Raw genomic sequence first — 22,216 nt, 5'->3', positions numbered from 1 at the left:
GATGTCTACGCTTCAGCCAGCTGCAAATCCATTGAACTATCCAGGGATTAAGTCCAATCTTCACTAATTTATCTATCAGCTCTTTATGTGGAACCGTATCAAAGGCTTTGCTGAAGTCCAGGTAGGCAATATCCACGGCACCACCTTGATCCAACACCTTTGTGACATAGTCAAAGAAATCAATGAGATTAGTCTGACATGATTTGCCTTCAGTAAAGCCATGCTTTACTGTTATTGTTATTGTTTTTTAGGTGCTGATTTATCCTCTTTTTGAGTAGAGTCTCCATCATTTTAACTGCAAATGATGTTAAGCTAACTGGCCTGTAGTTACCAGCTTCTTCTCTACTGCCCTTCTTGTGGATAGGCACAACACTGGCCATTCTCCAATCCTCAGGAACATCTCCTGTTAACAGGGATTGGTTAAACAAATCAGTCAGGGGGGTAGCAATGACAGATCTGAGTTCTTTAAGAACTCTGGGGTGGATGCCATCTGGACCCATTGCCTTATTTATCTTTAATCTTTCAAGTTCTTCTAAGACATCGACTTCTAAGATCACTGGAGCTGAATCCGTACAGCTGGAAGCAATGCTATATCCCTCTATAGTATTATTTTGTAAGGTGTCTTTTGAGAAAACTGAACAGAAGTAGCTATTGAAATGGTCAGTGACCTCCTTATTCCCATTAATGCATGTATTATTCCTGGTACTAAGGTTCGTGATGCCGCAGCTTTTCTTCTTCCTATCACTAATATATATCTGGAGAAGGTTTTATCCCCCTTCTTTACAGATTTGGCAATTTCTTCCTCTTTTGAGGCTTTAGCAGCATATATTATCTGTTTCGCCTCCTTCTCTCTCATTTTATACACCTCTCTATCAGCTATACTTCCAGACTCTTTATACCTCCTATAGGCAGCCTTTTTTCATTGACTGTAGCCCTTACATCATTGCTAAACCATAATGGTTTCTTCTTCCTTTTACCTTTAGTTATTTGTCTTACATATAGTCCAGTGGCTTTTAAGATGGCCTTTTTTAATACAGTCCACTGGGTGCTCGCTCCTGCCATTTTATCCCTCCCCTTTAATTCATTATCTAAATATTCCCCCATTGCATTAAAATTTGTTTTTCTGAAAACCAATACTTTGGTTGCAGTATAGGATTGCTCACAATCAGTTTTTACATCAAACCACAAACATAGATGGTCACTGCAACCTAAATTTTCTCCCACCTTGACCTCTGAAACCCAATTCCCATTCGTAAAAACTAAATCTAGAATATTCTCCCCTCTAGTTGGTGTCTTAACCAGCTGTGCCAGAGCTGCTCCTATAAAGGCCTCTACTATATTCTTACTTTTGCATGTAAGGGCACTGGGGATATTCCAGTCAACATCAGGCATGTTGAAATCAGCCATAACCACAATATCTCCCTTCACTGCCATTTGGGTAATTTCATCCACCATCTTGTTGTCATATTCCTCAGATTGCCTTGGAGGCCTATAGATCACCCCAATTCTAATGACAGAACATTCTTTATTTTGCATGCAAATCCAGAGAGTCTCCAGATCTTTACATGTATTTTGAATTAGTGTTGTTTTTAGACTTTCTTTAACATAAATGGCTACTCCACCTCCCCTTCTCTCTATTCTATCCTTCCTATACAGTGTATATCCTGGTATAGATATTTCCCATTCATTAGAATCCTTAAACCATGTCTCAGTTATGGCAACCAGATCCAAATTATCTCTAGATATTATGGCCATTAACTCACAGAGCTTGTTGCTCAAGCTTCGAGCATTCGTGCACATTACCCAAAGAACATTATTTTCATTATTAGTTTGCCCCTTAACATCAACAACTACATCTATTTTATTTGCAGCTCTCTTTTCGTAAGCTTCCAGAAACTGATTTATCCTCATTGGTCGGGGACAGAAATCATCCACATCAGTTACATCTCTGTCCCCTTTACCTAGTTTAAATGCCTGTCCAAAAAAGTTCTGAATTCCTCACCGAGCACCTGGGTACCTCTGTATGATGAATGCAAACTATCCCTCTTAAACAACTCCCTATTAGACATCACACAAACAACCACCTACTGACATCATGACTTACATAGCCAAAACCTTCAGCTTTACACCACTGCCTTAACCACACATTAAACTCTCTGATACAAGTTGTTTTATTCTCCTGGCCACAAACCGGTAATACCTCTGAGAAAGTCACTGAATCAGTTATTTTACCCAGCTCCACACTTAGACATTGAAAATCTCTTTTTACTACATTAACATTTCTCTGGGACAAATCATTTGTGCCAAGATGCACCGCCACATCAACGTTATTACCTTTACTCACAGCCTTGGCAATGTTTGTAATCCGCCTCCTATCCCTGCTGGCAGTGGCCCCTGGGAGACACCTCATCACTTTCACCACATCCTTACTCTGTCCCAAATCAACATCTCTAACAGTCGAGTCACCCACAAGAAAATGTGCCCTCTTTTTATTTCTACTAACTGCACTTGATGGTTTGGTGACACTATGCACCTCACTTACAACAACTTCCCCTTTGAACATCCCCTCATTCTCCGCCTGAGGGGCCTTGCTAATATCTACAACATCCTTACTATTTAAATCCACAAGAACATTATAAGAACATTCAGCCAAACCAAGGAGTCACCACAGTGAAGGAAAGGCACTGGCTACAAAGCGAGTGAGTGAGAGAAGAGGGTAGCCCTTCAACATGGGAAGGAAGAGGAAGCAGGTAGCAGCAGCAGCAGCAGCAGCCACCTTTCGGAGGTTCCCCCCTCTCGCCCGCCTGGGTTTCTCTCTTTGGAGCAGTGCATGGGAGGCCTGTGCTCCTCCTCGCCGCCTCAGAGTCCCTCTTTTTTTTTTAAGCCTTAAAGTTTTGGATGTTTTTGATTCCCCTCACCTCACCTTCTTCCTTCAGCAGCGACTGTCCTCCTCCTCCTCTTCCTTCTCTTCCTCCCACCCAAATTCCGAGCTTTTATTTCTTTCCTAATGGGTTTGCATGCATTATTTGCTTTTACATTGAATCCTATGGGAAAAATTGCTTCTACTTACAAGCTTTTCTACTTAAGAGCCTGGTCACGGAACGAATTAAGTTCTTAAGTAGAGGTACCACTGTATTTGAATATGTGAAATATAATATAATTGTCCCTTAAGATTTTTTTTTGAAAAACAATACAGCAGTAAACATGGTTAAAGTGTTCAATTCATTTATTTATAAATATAGCAGAAATTCAGTAGTTTGGCAAATGAGACGTTTGTTTTTTATGGATCTTTCAAAGTTCTTTGGTTGTTATTCTGATTTGTCTTTAGTTCCAAATTCCAATGCTTTTTTGTTTCAAATGCTATGAGAGTAATTTAACTAGGCTTTGCAGATTAATATTGCTTTTTTGAGAATATTGCTAAAATTTAATTGCTTCAATTAAGATATTATGGGGCAGATTTCCTCCATCTTAAATGGAGCCCTTGCTGGAGCTTTCAGCACCTTGCTTTCACTGCTTCTAACTTTTCTTTGGCTAGATGAGCTTCCCCGGCTGGTAACTCCACCACATCCTGGTAAAAAGGTGACAGAGATCTTGGATGTGCCTTCTGTTCTGGAGAATGTACCTTACCTCACAAACAACCCCTATGACAATGGAAATGGTATCCCAATTCCAGGTTCTTCTGGTCAGCAATCCATCCTGAACAACCCAGGTCAACAAGTCATTGTGGAAGAATTTGGGTCTCGAACCCCCACAACTCCAGCAACTCCAGGAAGAGCTAAACCAGATGGGGAAGAACAGCCAGTGGTGGTGATCCGTCATCCCATTCAAGTTCCTGATGTTGACAAACCTTCTTATCATCATACCCTTCTAGACAAGGATAATTACACCAGGCCCCAGGAAGCACTTTCTCAGACAACTATCTCATGGACACCTTATACAGATAGCTCTGAATACATTATTTCTTGCCGGCCTGTTAGTGCTGAAGAAGAACCTACTGAGGTAACTTAGATTAATTGTCAGTGATGAAACAATGTGCCTATATTGTTTATACTTTAATAATAGCATCTGTATATGATCTAGGTAAGGTAAACCAGCTGTGTTGGTTTGTGTCCAAAGCAACATATCTCGTGGGCTGGAAATCTCCACTAAAGGGATTGGCACATGCAATGGTGCTGTTGCAGCAAGGGTGGTGGTGGCCCAAGCGGGCCAAAGCAGCGGTGGCGATGGCATTCCACCTTCACTGTGGTATATTTGTAACAACTGGTGGCATCAAGGCAGCCCTCAACTCCTGGCCCTTGGGGCGGTAAACCGCATCGGGGAAACACAACATCAAACAAGCAGCCGGAGTGAACCCTAGCTTTGCTGTCCATTATGGACACTAGATCAGCCCCCTGCAAACTCTTGTCTCTTGAGCCCAGCTGAAGTTTCCCACACCACTTCAGTGAGCGTTCCTCAAGAGATGAGAGTTTTCAGGGGGCCAATCTAGCATCAGAAATGTTCATTCTCCACTGCACTGCTCAGAGAGTCCAATGTGGGTTATTCTTCAGCCTTATTGGCAGGGACTGAGTTAAAAATTAGCATAATTATTATGTCCCGCCCACCATTGCCCCCTCAGGCCAGTCTTAAAAACTCAGTCATAGTGTAGGGACTATGAGTTTTTCTTCTCCAGAGAGAGTGAATTTTATGTCATTTTATTTTCAGGTTTTTTCTACTAACTAACTCTTCTTCTTTTGCAGGAGGAAGAGGGAAAGTCTGCAGCTGAGAGCCACTGCCCTCCGGGGTATTGCTCTCCATCTCTTCACCCCTGAGATGCCACTGCTCTACGGAGCACTGCCTCGACAACAGGGAGGCTGCATTGGGGTCCCTGACGTCCGCGATCAGACCCCCCCCCGGCCGCTTCTCCAGCTGCCTCGACCATCCGAATTGAGCAAATACCGGCAATTGCTAGAATCAGCGCTTGGCCATCCTGAAGCGCGAAATCAGCTGTTAGGCGGCCTAATTATTGGCTGTCAATCACCGCGGCGCGGCGAAACAGATCGGGGCTTATAAAAGGCGGTGGCAGCAAACGAGGCTGGAGCCTCCACAAGAACCTCGCTGCCTGAAGTTCCGCCCGCCATTTTGGGGGAGAAGTCTGAGCTGCCGGCAAATAAAGGCACTGGGATGCCTCAGCCAATTTGGGGCTAAGATTTCCCGCGCCGGCTCAGACGCCATTTTGAAGCAGCAGTTGGGGGATATATAGCAATGACTAAGCTAATTCCTAGTCACTCAATGGCCGCCATTTTGGAAAAGGGGGCGTTACCATGGCAATAAGGGTACATAGGTCCTGACCAATCACCAGGGGTGAGGTTAATGGCTCGTTCCTCAGGGGACTTTACTCCTCACTCATTTCGCCATTTTGAGCTACAATTGTCCTTCGCATCAAGCAGTACCATGAGTGTTACTGATTCCTAAAAATGTCTCAACAGCAGGGCAATCCCAGCGACCCAACTGCCCCCTCAACAAACAAGGGGAAAGATAAGGGCCATAGCTCCAAATCCAAGGGGAAAACTTCTCAATCCTCTGCAGCTTTAAAGGAGGCTGAGAAGAGAATCAAGGCCCTGGAGGCTCAGCTAGAAATAAACAGGCCAAGGCAAGGGCCTAGTCCTTCTACCAGCACGATCCCACCACATCAACAGATGTAACTACAGCTGTTGCCTTTGAAGGTCCTCACCTCACTGGAATAGGGGATTTGTCCCCTGACCGCCCATTGAGCGCCCCCCGCCATCTGAGGGGATTCAAAGGTGAGAATGGACTAGACCAGCTCTCCACCCATGGTCTCAACCTTCCCAGCCTGCAGCAGCCACCTTTACCCCAACTGCAGCAGGTCTCAGGGGCCCCATGGACAATTGGCAAACTATGTCACCATCATTACAAGATATGATAGCGTCTGCATACTCCCAGGGCATCGCAGTGGGTGCCCAGCAGTGCCCATCCCCTCTACTGCCTCGGGCCAATAGACAAGACCTTTGGGCAGCCCCCACTGCCGCCCCGTCTTTACATGATTCCTTTCAAGAGGATCAGGGCCCAAGAGAAATGCCCACAGATCCAGAGGAGGAACTCTCTGAGAATGAGGCCAACCTTCCTGACCATCCCCCCTTGGCAGGGCTGTTCAAACAGTCTCTGTTTAGAGTCCTATTAAACAAGGCTAAAACCACACTGATTCCAGATAACTCAGCAAAGCCAGCAGGCCAAGAGGTAGGTATCATGCCAGCGGCTAGGCTCATTAATGAGCCCCAGAGGGAGTCTGAGCACATTCCTGCAGCCCCTATTTTTGCAGAAAATATAAAGAGACCTTGGCAGCAACTGGCAGCAGCTCTGGGCCCCTCAACATTAGACAAGAGATTCTACTCCTTTGATCCAGAAGTAGAAGACTTGCTTCAGTATCCTTCAGTGGATACCCCAGTCACATCATTGATGTCTAACGCAGTAGTACCGTCAGATATGGCGGATGGCCTGAGACCGGATGATAGAAAGGCGGAGAACTTGATTAGAAGATCCATCAGCAGTCCGCCTGGTCCTTAAGGGCAGCATCAGCTGCATCCTTTTTTAACAGGGCCTCAATCCTGTGGCTACAGGATATCCTTCCCAGACTAGGCCCAGAGGACACCCGGCTTCGCCAAGACATCAATAAACTCATTGCCACCACCGAGTTTTCCACAGACGCCACCTTGGCGGCAGCAAGATTTTCATCCCGAGCAATGGCGACCAATCTCTCAGCTCGGCGCCTACTTTGGCTTCGTTCATGGCAGGCAGATGCAAAATCAAAATGGCGCCTGGCCACCGCTCCCTACAAGGGCTCTAAGCTCTTTGGGGAGTCATTGGACTCTGTTCTAATTGAGGACAGAGATAAGAAGAAAGTGTTACCGAGGTCGGCAAGGAGACAGGACAGACGAGGGACTCCATACTTCCGAAGACAGTCCTTCCGATCGGATCCCTCCTCGACTTCATCCCCAGTCACAAGGACCTATGGGCAGGGGACCTACACACGACCATTCTACCGATCTGACCGAGGTAACTATGGGGACAGGAACCGCCAGTTTCAACAACCTTGCAGATCCTTCAGGGGCAGCAGCAGAGGAGGATATCGCAAACAAAAGTGACTCCTCCCACGAACCGCCCATCGGTGGACACCTGCCGTTCTTCACCGAATTTTGGGGATCCATATCCACCGAGACATGGGCCTTAGAGACTGTAGAGCAAGGCCTATGAATAAACTTCTTACAAATTCCACCAAACAGATTCATGCAATGCCCAGCTTTGACTCATCCACAAAAGCGGTCTCTTATTTTCCAAGAGGTCCAACATCTTTTGGACATTGGAGCAATCGAACCAGTTCCAACACTGCAGCGGGGAAGGGGTTCTACTCCATAGTATTCGTAGTTCCTGAACCTCAGACAACTAAACATTTACATCAGGTATCAGAGGTTCAAGATGCATTCGTTGCATACCATCCTAGCATCTATCTGTCACCAAGACTGGATGACCTCCATCGACCTCAAGGAGGCATATCTACATGTTCTGGTCCATCCAGAACATCGACAATTTCTACGTTTCTGCCTTCAACACTTCCAATACAAGGCCATGCCCTTCGGTTTGTCCTCGGTCCCCAGGACTTTCACCAAACTTCTAGACGCATTGACAGCAGACCTCAGAACGCGGTCGATACGCCTTCTAGCCTATTTGGACGACATATCCTCTCCAGAAGCCCTCACCAGGCCAAACAAGACCTGGCCCAAACAATAGAGTCCTTGGAGAGAGCCGGTTTCATGATCAATCACGACAAAAGCCATCTGCAACCAACCAGATGCCTATTCCACCTAGGTACTACAATAGACTCTTCAACAGGCATAGTCTATCTCTCATCAGAGAGACAACAGAAGATAATAGCGGTGATACACTTGATAACACACCGCACCAAGATTTCCCTGGCTCTCCTATTGCAACTGCTAGGAATGTTCATATCATGCATAAACATAGTACCATGGGCTCGGTTACACGCTCGTCCACTACAGTGGCTTCTACTCCCCTTTCAGAGGGCTCGACTAAGCAATTCCAAACACCAAGTGCGCCTGACCACAGCAGTCCGCCGCTCCCTTCCTTGATGGACATCTTCAGCCATAACCAGGGACTCTCCCTTTCTATACCATCAAGAGGTGACCATCACCACGGATGCAAGTTTCTCCGGCTGGGGAGTGCACTCCAGATCCCAGGTTGCCCAGGGCAGGTGGTCGACAGAGGACTTGACCGACCTCAACATCAACCTTCTAGAGTTAAGAGCGGTATTCAGAGCGCTGCAGACGTTTACAGACACCGTAAAAGACCAACACGTCCTGATATTGATGGACAATGTGGCAACAAGGGCTCATGTGAATCACCAAGGAGGTACACGGTCGGGCCGCTTGATGGAGGAAGCCCACGCCCTAATGTCATGGGCAGAGACACACCTGGCCTCGATTCGCGCGGAGCACATTTCGGGAGTGGAGAATACTCGAGCGGATTGGTTAAGCCGCATGACGATCGACCCCGGGGAATGGTCCCTGAACCCGGAAGTGTTCCAGGACATTGTTCACCGTTACGACAATCCAGTAGTGGCCGTGTTCGCCTCACAACAAAATCACCAAGTTCCACGGTTCTTCTCTCGGTTCCCAACCCTGGGAGCCGAGCGAGTCAACGCACGTCTCTCACCATGGCCGAGGGGTCTATTATACGCCTTCCCTCCGGTTTGCTTGATACACAGAGTAGTCTCCAAGATCATCTCAGAAGGGGTGGAGGTACTCCTAGTAGCTCCATTCTGGCCCAGTCGTCCATGGTTCGCGGATCTGATGGGCTTATCAATCTCCCCTCCATGGAGGATTCCATGCCACCAGCTTGTCCTGACGCAAGGGTCAATAGTTCATCCAGACCCTCAGTGGTGGAGACTTGCCGTGTGGCGATTGAAGGGAACCGCATGAGGGAAAAGCACGTTCCGGAAAATGTCATCCATACCATACAAGCGGCAAGATGACCGTCGACCACTCGCATGTACCAAGCAACTTGGGCGGCCTACTCCTGTTTTTGCAGAGCCCAGGGAGTCTCACCCAGTGTGTCTTCAGTCCTTCACCTTCTAGATTTCCTCCAGAAGGGCCTCGAAAACGGGTTAACCCCCAACACCCTACGCAGACAGGTAGCTGCTATAGCAACGGTTCTCCAACCAGACCCACTCTGCCCAATTTCACATCACCCATGGATAAAGGACTTTCTCCGAGGGGCAGCAAACCTGTCTCCACCAGTCGTTCATCGCTTCCCATCCTGGGATTTACCTTTGGTTCTGCAAGCCCTTACAGGACCCCCCTTTGAACCATTGAGGGAGGTCTCACTCTGCATCCTATCAGTGAAGGTGGCCTTCCTGGTGGCCATAACTTCAGCTCGCAGAGTACCAGAACTGTCAGCTTTATCAGTTCGTCTGGACCTATGTGTTTTCCACCCTGACAGGATAACTCTACGTTTAGACCCAAGCTTCTTGACCAAGATTAATACTAGATTCCACAGGTCTCAGGACATAGTTCTGCCTGATTTTTGTACACACGGCTCCCATCCGTCGGAGCTGCGATGGCATAAGGTGGACGCCCAAAGAGCTGTGAAGATATACGTGCGCCGTACAAGCACCTTTAGGAGATCGGAGGCATTCTTTGTATAATTTCTTCCCACGTCCACGGGGAAGAAAGTATCGGCCAAGACAATTAGCAGGTGGATTTGATCCTGCATCATCGAAGCATACAAGACAAAATCGACACCCTTACCGGAGAGGGTTACAGCCCACTCCACTAGGAGTGCAGCCACTACAGCTGCTTGGACCACACAGGCCCCGATTGAGGACATTTGTAGGGCAGCAACTTGGTCTGCCCCCACGACCTTCATCAGACACTATTGCCTAGACTCGTTTGCTTCGGCGGAAGCAGCTTTCGGTAGAAGAGTGTTGCAGGGGGATTGTGCTCCAGCGCCCCTGGTCCAGCCTATCCCTCCCTAAAAGTTGTTGCTTGGGTATATCCCACATTGGACTCTCTGAGCAGTGCAGTGGAGAAGGACCGTTGAATTTACCTGAACGGTCTTCTCACTGCACTGCGAAGAGCGTCCAAACCTGTCTGGCTTATTAGCCCATGTGCGCAGTTCAGTTTGCATTGATAGTTAAGTTTTATACTGAATAAAGTTTGTTTCCTTTCACTATTCCTTCATTTTTATTGACTGACCTGAGGGGGCAGTGGTGGGTGGGACATAATAATTATGTTAATTTTTAACTCAGTCCCTGCCAATAAGGCTGAAGAATAACCCACATTGGACTCTTCGCAGTGCAGTGAGAAGACCATTCAGGTAAATTCAACAGTCCTTCTCGGGCATATTTGAGATTTCTAGCTGCGATGAACAGTAATGCTAGAGGTGACCCCTGGCACTTCTTTCCATTAACAGGCGGCTAAACTAACTGCCTAAAGGACCCCATCCTATCCCTGGGTGTCAAAGCACTGAAGCGCAAGTGGTGTAGGAAGTTTGGCCTGGCTCCTCAAGAGAAATGCAAAGATTTCTTTGTGGATCACCAGAATTTTCTTACAGACCCCCAATGGTCCGTGGACCACCATTTGGTGACCACTGCTCTAAATAGTAGCATTTGTTCTGTCACCATGCTGCATAACAATAACAGGATTGAAAAATTAAAATGTAACATGAAAAAGGCTCTATGCTGAAAACAATAAAGCAATGCAATGAAAAAAGGTGAGCCAGTTAATTGTATTCAGTTAGGTGGAAAATAATTACTAATAATAGAGAGAGTAGGCTTTAAACAAAAAAAATAGCTGATAAGAGCAAACTTTGTTTAAGATTGACCTCTGATGACTACATAAGCAGGGCTATATAATTTTTTTAGTAAAAAATGTCAAGTAGCTTCTTCTAAAGTTTGTTCAATTTCTCAGTTTAATCTGGATATTTGGATCACCTGATAGTCTTCTGTCTATGTATTAACTAGGGCTGCTCTTTTGAATTCAGCGAAAGTCTGCTGAGTGCTGCCACCTCAGTAGAGCTTGTATCTAGTTAAGCACTTTTAAGTGCAATACAATAAGCTATCAATGTTTAGATTGAAGAAAATCCTACAGAAATTAACAAGAGTTGTGAATAAAGAAGGCTAATGTTAGATTCCAGAGTAGGTTTTTGTTGTCTAAAAAGGCACACAGAGGTAGGGAAACAGTATTGCTCATACTGAAGATAATATGAAAGTTAGTTGAAGGTTATAATGTAAATTCTTCCTCCTGTTTTTTGTTCTTTCTTTTTTTGGCTAAATGGCTCACTACCTGAAAAAAAAAAAAGAACCAGTTTCCTATACTGCTAGAAAGCAAGGAAATTTAAAAAACTGTTTTAAACAACATTTTCTCAAACCACAGATCAAAGTTCCTGGCATATATTCTACTGCTACTCTTATGGGTCTTACTAGGGGGGCAACCTACAACATCATAGTAGAAGCAGTTAAAAATCAAAGAAGACACAGAGTTCTTGAAGAGATGGTTACGGTGGGCAATGATGGTGAGTGGAAATGAGAAGATTCTACTTATGCTAATTTTATTTCACAATGGTATTTTTGACTGTTTACTAGTTGATAGAGAGGCACGTGTGTGTGAGAGAGAGAGAGAGAGAGAAAGAGAGAGAGAGAGAAAGAGTGGCTTAAAAGATGCCAAAGAAGGTCCACTCCAGTGGTTCAAGTCGTACCACCATGTAATAAAGTGAATTCCAGCTCCTGCCAATCTAGCAGTTTGAAAACATATAAATGCAAATAGTTAAATAGATACTATTTTGTTGGGAAGGCAACAATGCTCCATTGGCCTAGAAACTGAAATGTGCAGCTATTATTAATGGAATAAAACCTACAAATTCCTTTTTTACATTTACTAGTTGATAATTGCACTGACTTCATGTTATCATCATAGTCCTTTAGAGCAGAGGTCCCCAACCGCCGGTCCGCGGACCGGGACCGGGCCGTTGGGGTTTTCCAGCCGGTCCGCGGCATCGGAGACCCAAAGCCCATCCTGCGTGGAGGGAGACGGAGCCAAGCGGGGCCACCCGGAGACCTTTTCCCGTCTTCTTCTCCTTGCTCGCTCCCCTCATAACCAGCAGCCCCGCTCGCGGGGGGATGCCCGTTCGTAGCTACGCCAGCCCGCCAAGCGTCGAGGGGGCTTCTGAGGCTGAAGGGAAGAGCCGGAATGCCCTTCCCGCGTTTAGATTGCTTGCCGTTGGGGGAAACGGAGGAGGCGGCGGCGGCGGTGGGACGCGATCGCCTAGTTTCTGGAGCGAGGAGAAAACCGCCGCCTCCTCCGTTTCCCCCAATCTAAACGCGGGAAGGGCATTCCGGCTCTTCCCTTCAGCCTCAGAAGCCCCCTCGACGCTTGGCGGGCTGGTAGCTACGAACGGGCATCCCCCCGCGAGCGGGGCTGCTGGTTATGAGGGGAGCGAGCGAGGAGAAGAAGACGGGAAAAGGTCTCCGGGTGGCCCCGCTTGGCTCCGTCTCCCTCCACGCAGGATGGGCTTTGGGTCTCCGACGCCCTCGCCCGTTCCCTCAGGAGCGATGAGTGGGACGTCTTCTTCTCCTTGCTCGCTCCCCTCATAACCATCCCTCCAGCGTCGAGGGGGCTTCTGAGGCTGAAGGGAAGCGCCGGAATGCCCTTCCCGCGTTTAGATTGCTTGCCGTTGGGGGAAATGGAGGAGGCGGCGGCGGCGGTGCGCGATCGCCAAGTTTCTGGAGCAGATAGGCTTTGAGTTTTTGGCTGGGGGGGGGAGAAGTAGGACCTTCCTAAGTCCCCCCCCCAGTCAAAATCACAAAGCCAGGCAGCCCCCAGCCGCCAAAGGAGCCTCCTCATTCTCCCCGCCCTGTGGAGAAGTGTGGAGGGCTGCGTCACTAAGCTCCACCCCTCCATAACCCCACCCCCATATGACCAAAGCCCCCCCCCCCGGGCTGTAGAAAACTCATCTAACTTAAAGCCGGTCCCTGGTGCTAAAAAGGTTGGGGACCTCTGCTTTAGAGAGAGCAGACACGGGCCCTCTTTTTTTCGGTCTTACACATACACAATCTTGTTTACTTGTATAACAGCCCCATGAAGGGAATCTAATCAGAGGGGGGGGGGGATGATTATTGTCTTAGTCCAGGATCCTAACTACCATTGTCAGGTTGACTTCTCTCAGAATTTAAGAAAAGTAAAACGCAGAGTCCATTTTGAACTTCAAAAGTGAACTTTACTAAATCAGAAATGAATGCATCGAAAGAAAAGTAAAGTCTGAGGAAAAAGGTGCGATAGTTGTGTATATCAAAGTAACCCCAATTGCCCACTTGGGAAAACAACCAATCCCCATTGTCCATCTTCGTCAGGTGGATGCATCTTCACTGACGCATCATACTTTTGGAATGCACACCACTGAAGTACCCTTATCACCCCTTCTCAGGAGAAACGAAACTCTCCTGGCCTTCACCAGAAGAAACAAAACTTCCTTGGGCTCCTCCAGCAGACTTCCCCCTCCCAAATCCCAACACCTACTTCCACCTCATGTTTCTCATGATGGCTGAAGCGCAGTTGAAGGATGAAACACGGCAAGGCTGACAACCATAGTTCTTTAGTTCTCTAGTAGGCTAGTTAAAATAACCTGTTCAGAATATTTTATTTTTCCCTGATTACCACCCCAGCATTTGTGGTTGCTGTTTCATTTGCAGATGGGAGTGGCCATACAACTGATTTTTTTTCTCTGTTAAAAAAAGTTCATTAGGAAAAATAAGTACTTAAGGGAAAAGTCTTAATGATAAAAAGGATCATCAACCGCAGTCTGAAATCAAATGGCACTGAACCTCTTCATAGCTGGTTTGAGCATCTAAAAAAGGAAGAAATCCAGAGTCTACATTCTTCCTGTAACACTAAATGATCCTCTTGGCATTTGCCCTGACTAACAGCAGCTGGGAATCCCAAGATGTCTCCTGGGAGTCTTAATCTATAAGACTTGCAAAATTTTGCACCTACAGGAGTCTCTCTGCCACCGACTGGCTGTTTTTCTTCCTGTAGCCTTGGCATATCAGACTTGAATTCTGCTTCTTTCCAGGGATTCTCTTTAAGGAGTTGCAAGGGTTATAGAAACTTTCCATATTTAACACAGAATTCAACATGTAAGAGTTAGCATTACATAACTGCATAATTGCATAGAGTGGGAACATTGGTTAAGAAAAGATGTCTCCATTAGGGAGCCTTGGACACAAGCAAGAATAATGATTATTAGGTTTAGGGCATGTCTCAACATTCCCCATGTCCATCTTGTAGAAGAAAGCTCCCCCCCCTCCCCGAGATGCAGGTTGATGACCTCTCTTTTTTCCTCTGCAAAGATAGGGAAGCTGAGCTACTGATAGTTGCTTGCTAGACTATTTGCAGGGAACAGCTAGTCCTTTGGCCAGTTCAGTTCCCCTTTCTGGGTTACAGTCTGAACCTAATCCTTGAATGTGCATTTCAGTTGTTTAAATGTGCAGCCTTTTAGAATGGGAAGTAATGAGTGAGAATTCCATGCCATGTAATTACTGTATGATGAGGCATCTGTTATAAGGAGTGCAGAGATGATTCATCATTACTTACAGAATGTGTGGAAGGAGGAACTTAAGATGTAACAAAGTTTTATTTACTTTCCTTTCCAGTTTCTGAAAGATTAAACCCATCCACTGATGATGTATGTTATGATACCTTTACCGGTTCTTTCTATTCCATTGGGGATGAGTGGGAAAGGATGTCGGAAACTGGATTCAAATTGTGGTGCCAATGTTTAGGTCTTGGCAGTGGGCATTTCAGATGTGATTCTTCAAGTGAGTACCTTTTTGTACATCTCTTTTTCTAATAGTTAGAAGATACTCTTTCTAGATACTCTATTAATTTAAATACTCTTTCTACACCAGAATAATATTTTAACATTCATAAGTTTCCTATTTTTTTAGTCTGTTATCTAACTTGAAATTACTTTTAAAAATTTGTACTCCCTATTTTGTCTTATTAGTGACTCTTTATTACTGGCGATTGATAAAAAGTTATTTTGAAAGCATGGTTCTTGGTTGGCATCTAGCAGTTAATCAGAAATATGGTAAATAAAGCTCTGATTATTCAGGAATAATCATGAACTTAGGAACAGAGAAGGTACAACTTGCATGCTGAGAGTCAGGATTATGTCTTTTTAAAGGCTAAAGCCCACTGCAACAATATCACCAAAAAGGCCTCTAGAGTTGTTAACCTGATCCTACGTAGCTTCTGCTCCGGCAATCTCACACTACTCACAAGAGCCTACAAAACTTTTGCCAGACCCATCCTAGAATACAGCTCGTCTGGAACCCATACCACATCTCGAACATCAACACCCTTGAAAAAGTCCAAAAATATTTCACCAGAAGAGCTCTTCACTCCTCCACTCGAAACAGAATACCCTATGAAAATAGACTAACAATCCTGGGTCTAGAAAGCTTAGAACTACGACGCCTAAAACATGATTTAAGTATTGCCCACAAGATCATATGCTGCAACGTCCTATCTGTCAATGACTACTTCAGCTTCAACTGCAACAACACAAGAGCATGCAACAGATTCAAACTTAATATTAACCGCTACAAACTTGACTGTAAAAAATATGACTTTAACAATTGAGTTGTCGAAGCGTGGAACTCATTACCAGACTCAATAGTGTCAACCCCTAACCCCCAACATTTCTCCCTTAGACTATCCACAATTGACCTCTCCAGGTTCCTAAGAGGTCAGTAAGGGGCATACATAAGTGCACTAGTGTGCCTTTCGTCCCCTATCCAATTGTCTTTCCTTTATCTCATATATCGTATATATTTTCTTCCTTTCATATATCTTCTCCTCTATTTTATATTTTTCTTTATATATATTACCTCATGTCTATTCTCTTCTATATGTATTATATATTGGACAAAATAAACAAACAAACAAATAAATAAATAAATAAAATAAAAGTATGGAACTTGGGGTAGGGAAAATGACTAGAGGTTCTAGTCCTTCACTAGGTGAATTTTGAGCCAGTCATTGTCCTGTCACTCAACCTACCCATTCACGTCTGTCATATACAATTCCACCAACATTATAATTTTATCCGAACTCTCAGCTTATGTTGCTGCTCTTGAGAGTTTTATGGTCCTAGCCAGAAAATTACCTCTTCCTAATTATGATTTAGTCTCAACATAGGACCCTCCTCCAATGTAATCCATCACTATATCTAGACAATCACACAATGCAAACTATAAGCATTTGCAGACATTAGAATCCAACTTGAAACCTTGATTGATTCATTGATTCATTCATTCATTCATTCATTCATTCATTCATTCATACTATGGATTATAGCTAAGTAGTTATTCTCCTATATTTTCAACCTTGTGAAGGCAAAAAGCTTGCTTAAACAACAATGATCTTGAATTATGATTATATGATGCATTTCACTGAGCTCAATGGAAGGAGCTGTTCTCCACTGCACTGCTACATGGGTAATACTTCAGTCTTATTGGCAGGGACTGAGTTAAAAATTAACATATAAAACAGGTCTTGCCTCCTTAGCTGTCCCAATGGGCCAGTCTTAAAAACTCAGTTGTAGTGTAGGGATGTTGAGTTCTTGTTTCCATCTTTTTCCAATAATATAATAAATCTGTTTTGTCTTTTTTTCTCCTTCTCTCAGAGGAAGAAGCTTTCTGCAAGGAGTGGAAGAAAGTGGGGTTTCTCTGGGGCCTCTACCCTGTGGGGCATCGCCTCCTCCCTCTCCCTGCCACTTACCTAGAAATCAACTGCCTTCCTGTTGGGGGCCTCTGCTCTGTGCAGCATCACCCCGTAGCCAAGAAATCATGGGTCTGGGGTCCCTGCCCTGCAGGGCACACCTAGAAAGACCATTGAAGGGGAAATGAAAACTTCTCTTCCCCAGGCCTCCGCGTTGTGACGCATGCCTCATCGCCACCACACACACCCTCCCAGATTGCCATGACTCAGGTCGCATCAGGAAAGCGAAAAGGAGCAGGTAATCAGAGCACCAAATAGCTGATCTACAAAATGGTGCGGAAAGAGCCTTGCAGCAAGGAAGCTGACAGAGTGTGGAGCGCAGGCCGCAGGATCGGATCGATGATGTTTGGGTCTTTTGTTCTTGCTCTTGCTGGTTCCTCCTCCTCCTAGAGAGTCAATATCCTATGCCCACTCCATCCAGACCAGAGCAGAGGGATGTGTGGGCAGCCCCGCCTCCCCCACAGTCTCCCCATGACTCCTTCAATGAGGACCCGGAGCTACAAGAAACAGGGAGTGACCCCAAGGATGACCTCTCTGAGGATGAGGCCACCATCTTGGAACAGCCAACCTTTTCAGGCCTTTTTAAACCTACCCTGTTCTGGATCCTGCTGCATAAGGCCAACAGATCCTGGCCTTGGACAGTGTTACCCAACCAGAGCAGCCTTCAGTAGGTATCCAACCAGCCACACGACTCCTTACAGAGCCCCAGAAGACTCCTTACAGAGCCCCAGAAGACTCCTTACAGAGCCCCAAAAGGAGTCTGACAATATACCTGCATCTCCCATCTTCTTGGAAAACGTCAAGCATCCTTGGGAGCATCCAGCAATGGCATTAGGCCTAACAGCTTCAGAGAAAAAGTTCTACACCTTTGATCCCAAAATGGAGACACTGCTCCAATTTCTAACTGTGGATTCTCCTGTGGCAAGCCTAGTCTCCACTGCCTTGGTACCATCTGACATGGCAGATGGCCTGAAACCTGATGACAAGAAGGCAGAAAACCTGATTAAAAAATCACATCAGACCTCTGCCTGGGCCCTCAGAGCAGCTTCAGCAGCCTCCTTCTTCAACAGGGCGTCCATCTTATGGCTCAGAGACACAAGCTATAAAGTCTTAGCAGATGCAGAGTTTTCAGCAGATGCCACCTTGACAGCAGCAAAGTTTGCATCTCGCTCCTTAGCAGCCAACTTGTCCTCCAGATGCTTGCTCTGGCTCCATTCTTGGCAAGCGGACACCAAATCAAAGTGGTGTTTGGCATCCGCACCCTTCCAAGGTTCAAAGCTGTTCGGGGAATCCCTAGACTCTGTCCTCATTGAGGATAAGGACAAAAAGAAGATACTCCCAGATCAGCCCAGAGGCAAGACCGAAAGCAGACACCATACCAGCGAAGGCAGCCCTTTCAGTCTGATTCCTCCCCAGCCGCTCCCCAGACATTCAGGCCATACCAATCAGGGGCCTATAGTCAAACAGCCTACAGATCGTAGAGAATTGCCTTTAATGATAGAAACACACAGTTCCAGCAGTCCAGGTGCCCATTCAAGAGCAACAACACCAGAGGCTACCGTAGGTCCAAGTGACTCACCAAGTTACTCTCCCATTGGGGGCTGACTTCAACATTTCATTGCCTCCTGGGAGTCTATCTCTTCATATGCCTGGGCTTTAGAAACCATAGCCCAAGGTCTCCAAATAGTTTCTTTGTACCCCTCCAACTAGATTCCTGAACTGCCTGACAGTAATTGACACTCAGAAACACCACATGCTGACTCAAGAGGTCCTACACCTACTAGATATCGGAGCTATCGAGCCAGTTCTGACCAGCCAGGAAGGCTAGGGCTATTATTTAATTGTATTCATAGTACCCAAGGTATCTGGTGGTTGCCGGCTAATCTTAAACCTCAAACAAACATTTATGTCCGCTACCACTGCTTCAAAATGCATTCACTAAAGACAATTCTGGCCTCCATCCACCAGCATGATTGGCTAACATCTATAGATCTCAATGAGGCCTATCTGCACATACCGGTTCATCCAGACCACAGAAAGTTTCTGTCTGCAGGACCAATATATTTCCAATACAAGGCAATGCCATTTGGCCTATCATCAGCGCCAAGAACCTTCACAAAGATCCTCAATGTTCTGACAGCAGACCTCAGGACATGATCAATACGGCTGATGGCATACTTAGATGACATTGTCATCCTATCCTAATGCTCACATCATGCATGCACAGACCTCCAGCAGACCATCAAAACCTTACAGAGACACGGCTTCACCATAAATTACGAAAAAAGTCATTTAACCCCAACCACATGCTACCGCATCTAGGGGCGATTATAGACACTCGAGACTGTAAGGTGTATCTCTCTCCAGACCACCAGAAGAGGATCAGGAGCCTAATACTCCAGGCACAGCAACACACGAAGGTACCACTACTCTTCCTATCCCAGCTATTGGGGATGTTTGTCTCTTGTATCAACATCATCCCCTGGGCCTGGCTACACACCAGACCACTACAGTGGTTTCTGCTCCCGTTTCAGACAGCATGATCCAGCCACTCCAAACAGACTACTGGCCAGATCAGAGGTCAGGCGTTCCCTCCCCTGATGGAGATCCGGGACCATGCAACAAGGTTCCTCCTTTCTGCTATACGACGAGGTGACAATAACCACCGATGCGAGCCTCTTTGGATGGAGTGTGCACACAGACTCTCAAGTGACCCAAGGTCTCTGGACACCAGAGGAACTTTTAGAGGTCAGTATCAACCTGTTAGAACTCCGAGCAGTCTCCCTGGCTCTTCAACACTTCGCCCGTCTTGTGGAGGGCCGCCACGTCCTCATCCTGACTGACAAGGTGGGCACTCATTCCCACATCAACTACCAGGGAGGGACAAAATCAGGCAGAATGATGAAGCCCAGCTGCTATTCACCTGGGCAGAACCTCGTCTAATTTCCCTTCGAGCTGAGCATATCTCGGGAGTGTCCAATTTATTTATTTATTTATTAGATTTGTATGCCGCACCTTTCCGTAGACTCGGGGCGGCTAACAATAATTAAACAACATGTAACAAATCTAATATTTAAAATAATTTTTAAAAATCCTTATTTAAAAAACCAAACATATACACAAGCACACCATGCATAAATTATATAGGCCTAGGGGGAAGGGAATATCTCAGTTCCCCCTTGCCTGACGACAAAGGTGGGTTTTAAGGAGCTTACGAAAGGCGAGGAAGGTGGGGGCAATTCTGATCTCTGGGGGAGTTGGTTCCAGAGGGTCGGGGCTGCCACAGAGAAGGCTCTTCCCCTGGGTCCTGCCAAATTACATTGTTTAGTCGACGGGACCCGGAGAAGGCCAACTTTGTGGGACCTAACTGGTCACTGGGATTCATGCGGCAGAAGGCGGTCCCGGAGATATTCTGGTCCGATGCCATGAAGGGCTTTATAGGTCGTAACCAACACTTTGAATTGTGACCGGAAACTGATTGGCAACCAATGCAGACTGCAGAATGTTGGTGTAACATGGGCATATTTAGGAAAGCCTATGATTGCTCTCGCAGCTGCATTCTGCACGATCTGAAGTTTCCGAACGCTTTTCAAAGGTAGCTCCATGTAGAGAGCATTACAGTAGTCGAGCCTCGAGGTGATGAGGGCATGAGTGACTATGAGCAGTGACTCCCGGTCCAAATAGGGCCGCAACTAGTGCACCAGGCAAACCTGGGCAAACGCCCCCCCTCGCCACAGCTGAAAGATGTTTCTCTAATGTGAGCTGTGGATCGAGGAGGACGCCCAAGTTGCGGACCCTCTCTGAGGGGGTCAGTGATTTTCCCCCCCCAGGGTAATGGAATTGTCCCTGGGAGGCAAAACCCACAGCCACTCCATCTTATCAGGGTTGAGTTTGAGTCTGTTGACACCCATCCAGATCCCAACAGCCTCCAGGCACCAGCACATCACTTCCACTGCGTCACTGACTGGACATGGGGTGGAGATATAAAGCTGGGTATCATTTGTGTACTGATGATACCTCACCCCATGCCCTTGGATGATCTCACCCAGCGGTTTCATGTTCAGGCAGACTGGCCAAGCTGCACAACACTGGGCCAAGCGGAGTGGAGCCTGAACCTCGAATTATTCCAGGACATTGTCTCCATGTTCGGAATGCCAGAGGTGGACTTGTTTGCAACACACTTCAACAACTAACTACCGAGATTCTTCTCCCGCTTCCCATCTCTGGGAGCAGAGTAAATCAACGCATTACACTCCCCTTGGCCGGAGGGCCTCCTGTATGCCTTCCCTCCGATTTGCCTCTTCCCCGGGTGATAGCCAAGATTCTAGGGGAGCAAGCAGAGGTCATATTGGTGGCCCCTTATTGGCCCAGACGCCCTTGGTTTGCCGATCTCATGGATCTGTCGGTATCACATCCATGGCAGATTCCCGACCACTGGGTCTCCCTCAGCCAGGGGTTCATACTACATCCTGAACCCCAGTAGTGGAAACTTGCCATGTGGCACTTGAAGAGGACTGCATGAGAAGAGAACACTTACCAGATAAGGTCATCTCCACAATCCAAGTGTCACACAGACTGTCTATGACATGCATTTATCAGGCCACCTGGGCACCTTCTGCAAAACACAAAACATTGACCCTCAGATTTCTTCGGTGGTCCACCTACTATCCTTCCTACAGGCTGGCCTAGACAAAGGATTGACGCCTAATACACTGCGCAGGCAGGTCGCGGCCATAGCTACGGTGCTTAGACCAGACCACGTTCGACCCCTCTCCCACCACCCATGGGTCAAGGATTTTCTCAGAAGAGCATCTAACCTCTGTCCTCCTACCATCCATCTTTTTCCTACCTGGGACCTACCGCTAGTCCGTTCAAGCCATTACGCCAGATTTTACTATGGCTCCTATCCTTTAAAACGGCCTTTTTAATGGCCATTACATCAGCCAAGAGAGTATCAGAGCTCTCTGCCTTGTCTGTGAGACCTGACCTGTGCGTCTTTGACTCCGACAGTGGTCTAACGTCTGGATCCAACCTTTTTGACTAGTAAGATTAATACGGTCTTTCATCGTGCCGAAGAAATAATTTTACCAGACTTTTGCACTCATGGATCCCATCCCTCAGAGTTGAGATGGCATAAATTGGACGTTCGTAGAGCCCTAAAGTTGTATGTCCACCGTACAAGGCCATTCAGGAAAACGGAATCTATGTTCGTCTCTTTCCTCCCTTCGACACTGGGGTCCAGAGTGTCATCCAAGTCCATTAGCAGATGGATTTGCTCTTGTATAATTGCAGCATACAAGTCAAAGGCTGCCCCCCTACCTGCAGGGGTCACAGCTCAATCCACCAGGAGTGCAGCTACCATGGCTGCA

The 22,216-nt window shown here is 46.5% G+C and overlaps 1 protein-coding gene across 4 annotated transcripts in view; it reads left to right on the top strand.

The window, feature by feature from the left end:
• Positions 1-22,216, top strand: part of FN1 (fibronectin 1) — a 175,640-nt gene that overhangs the window by 142,969 nt on the left and 10,455 nt on the right. For 2 of the 4 annotated variants that reach the window (XM_070732223.1, XM_070732225.1), the window contains 3 exons: positions 3,536-3,999; positions 11,445-11,583; positions 14,717-14,881. In XM_070732223.1, the coding sequence (XP_070588324.1) occupies positions 3,536-3,999; positions 11,445-11,583; positions 14,717-14,881 (768 nt within the window). The remainder of the gene's footprint in view (positions 1-3,535; positions 4,000-11,444; positions 11,584-14,716; positions 14,882-22,216) is intronic. The other 2 variants (XM_070732226.1, XM_070732224.1) reach the window with 1 other exon arrangement.

The sequence above is a fragment of the Erythrolamprus reginae genome, chromosome 1, assembly GCF_031021105.1.
Source record: "Erythrolamprus reginae isolate rEryReg1 chromosome 1, rEryReg1.hap1, whole genome shotgun sequence".
NCBI lineage: Eukaryota > Metazoa > Chordata > Lepidosauria > Squamata > Dipsadidae > Erythrolamprus > Erythrolamprus reginae.
This window is presented reverse-complemented; position numbering and strand designations above follow the sequence as displayed.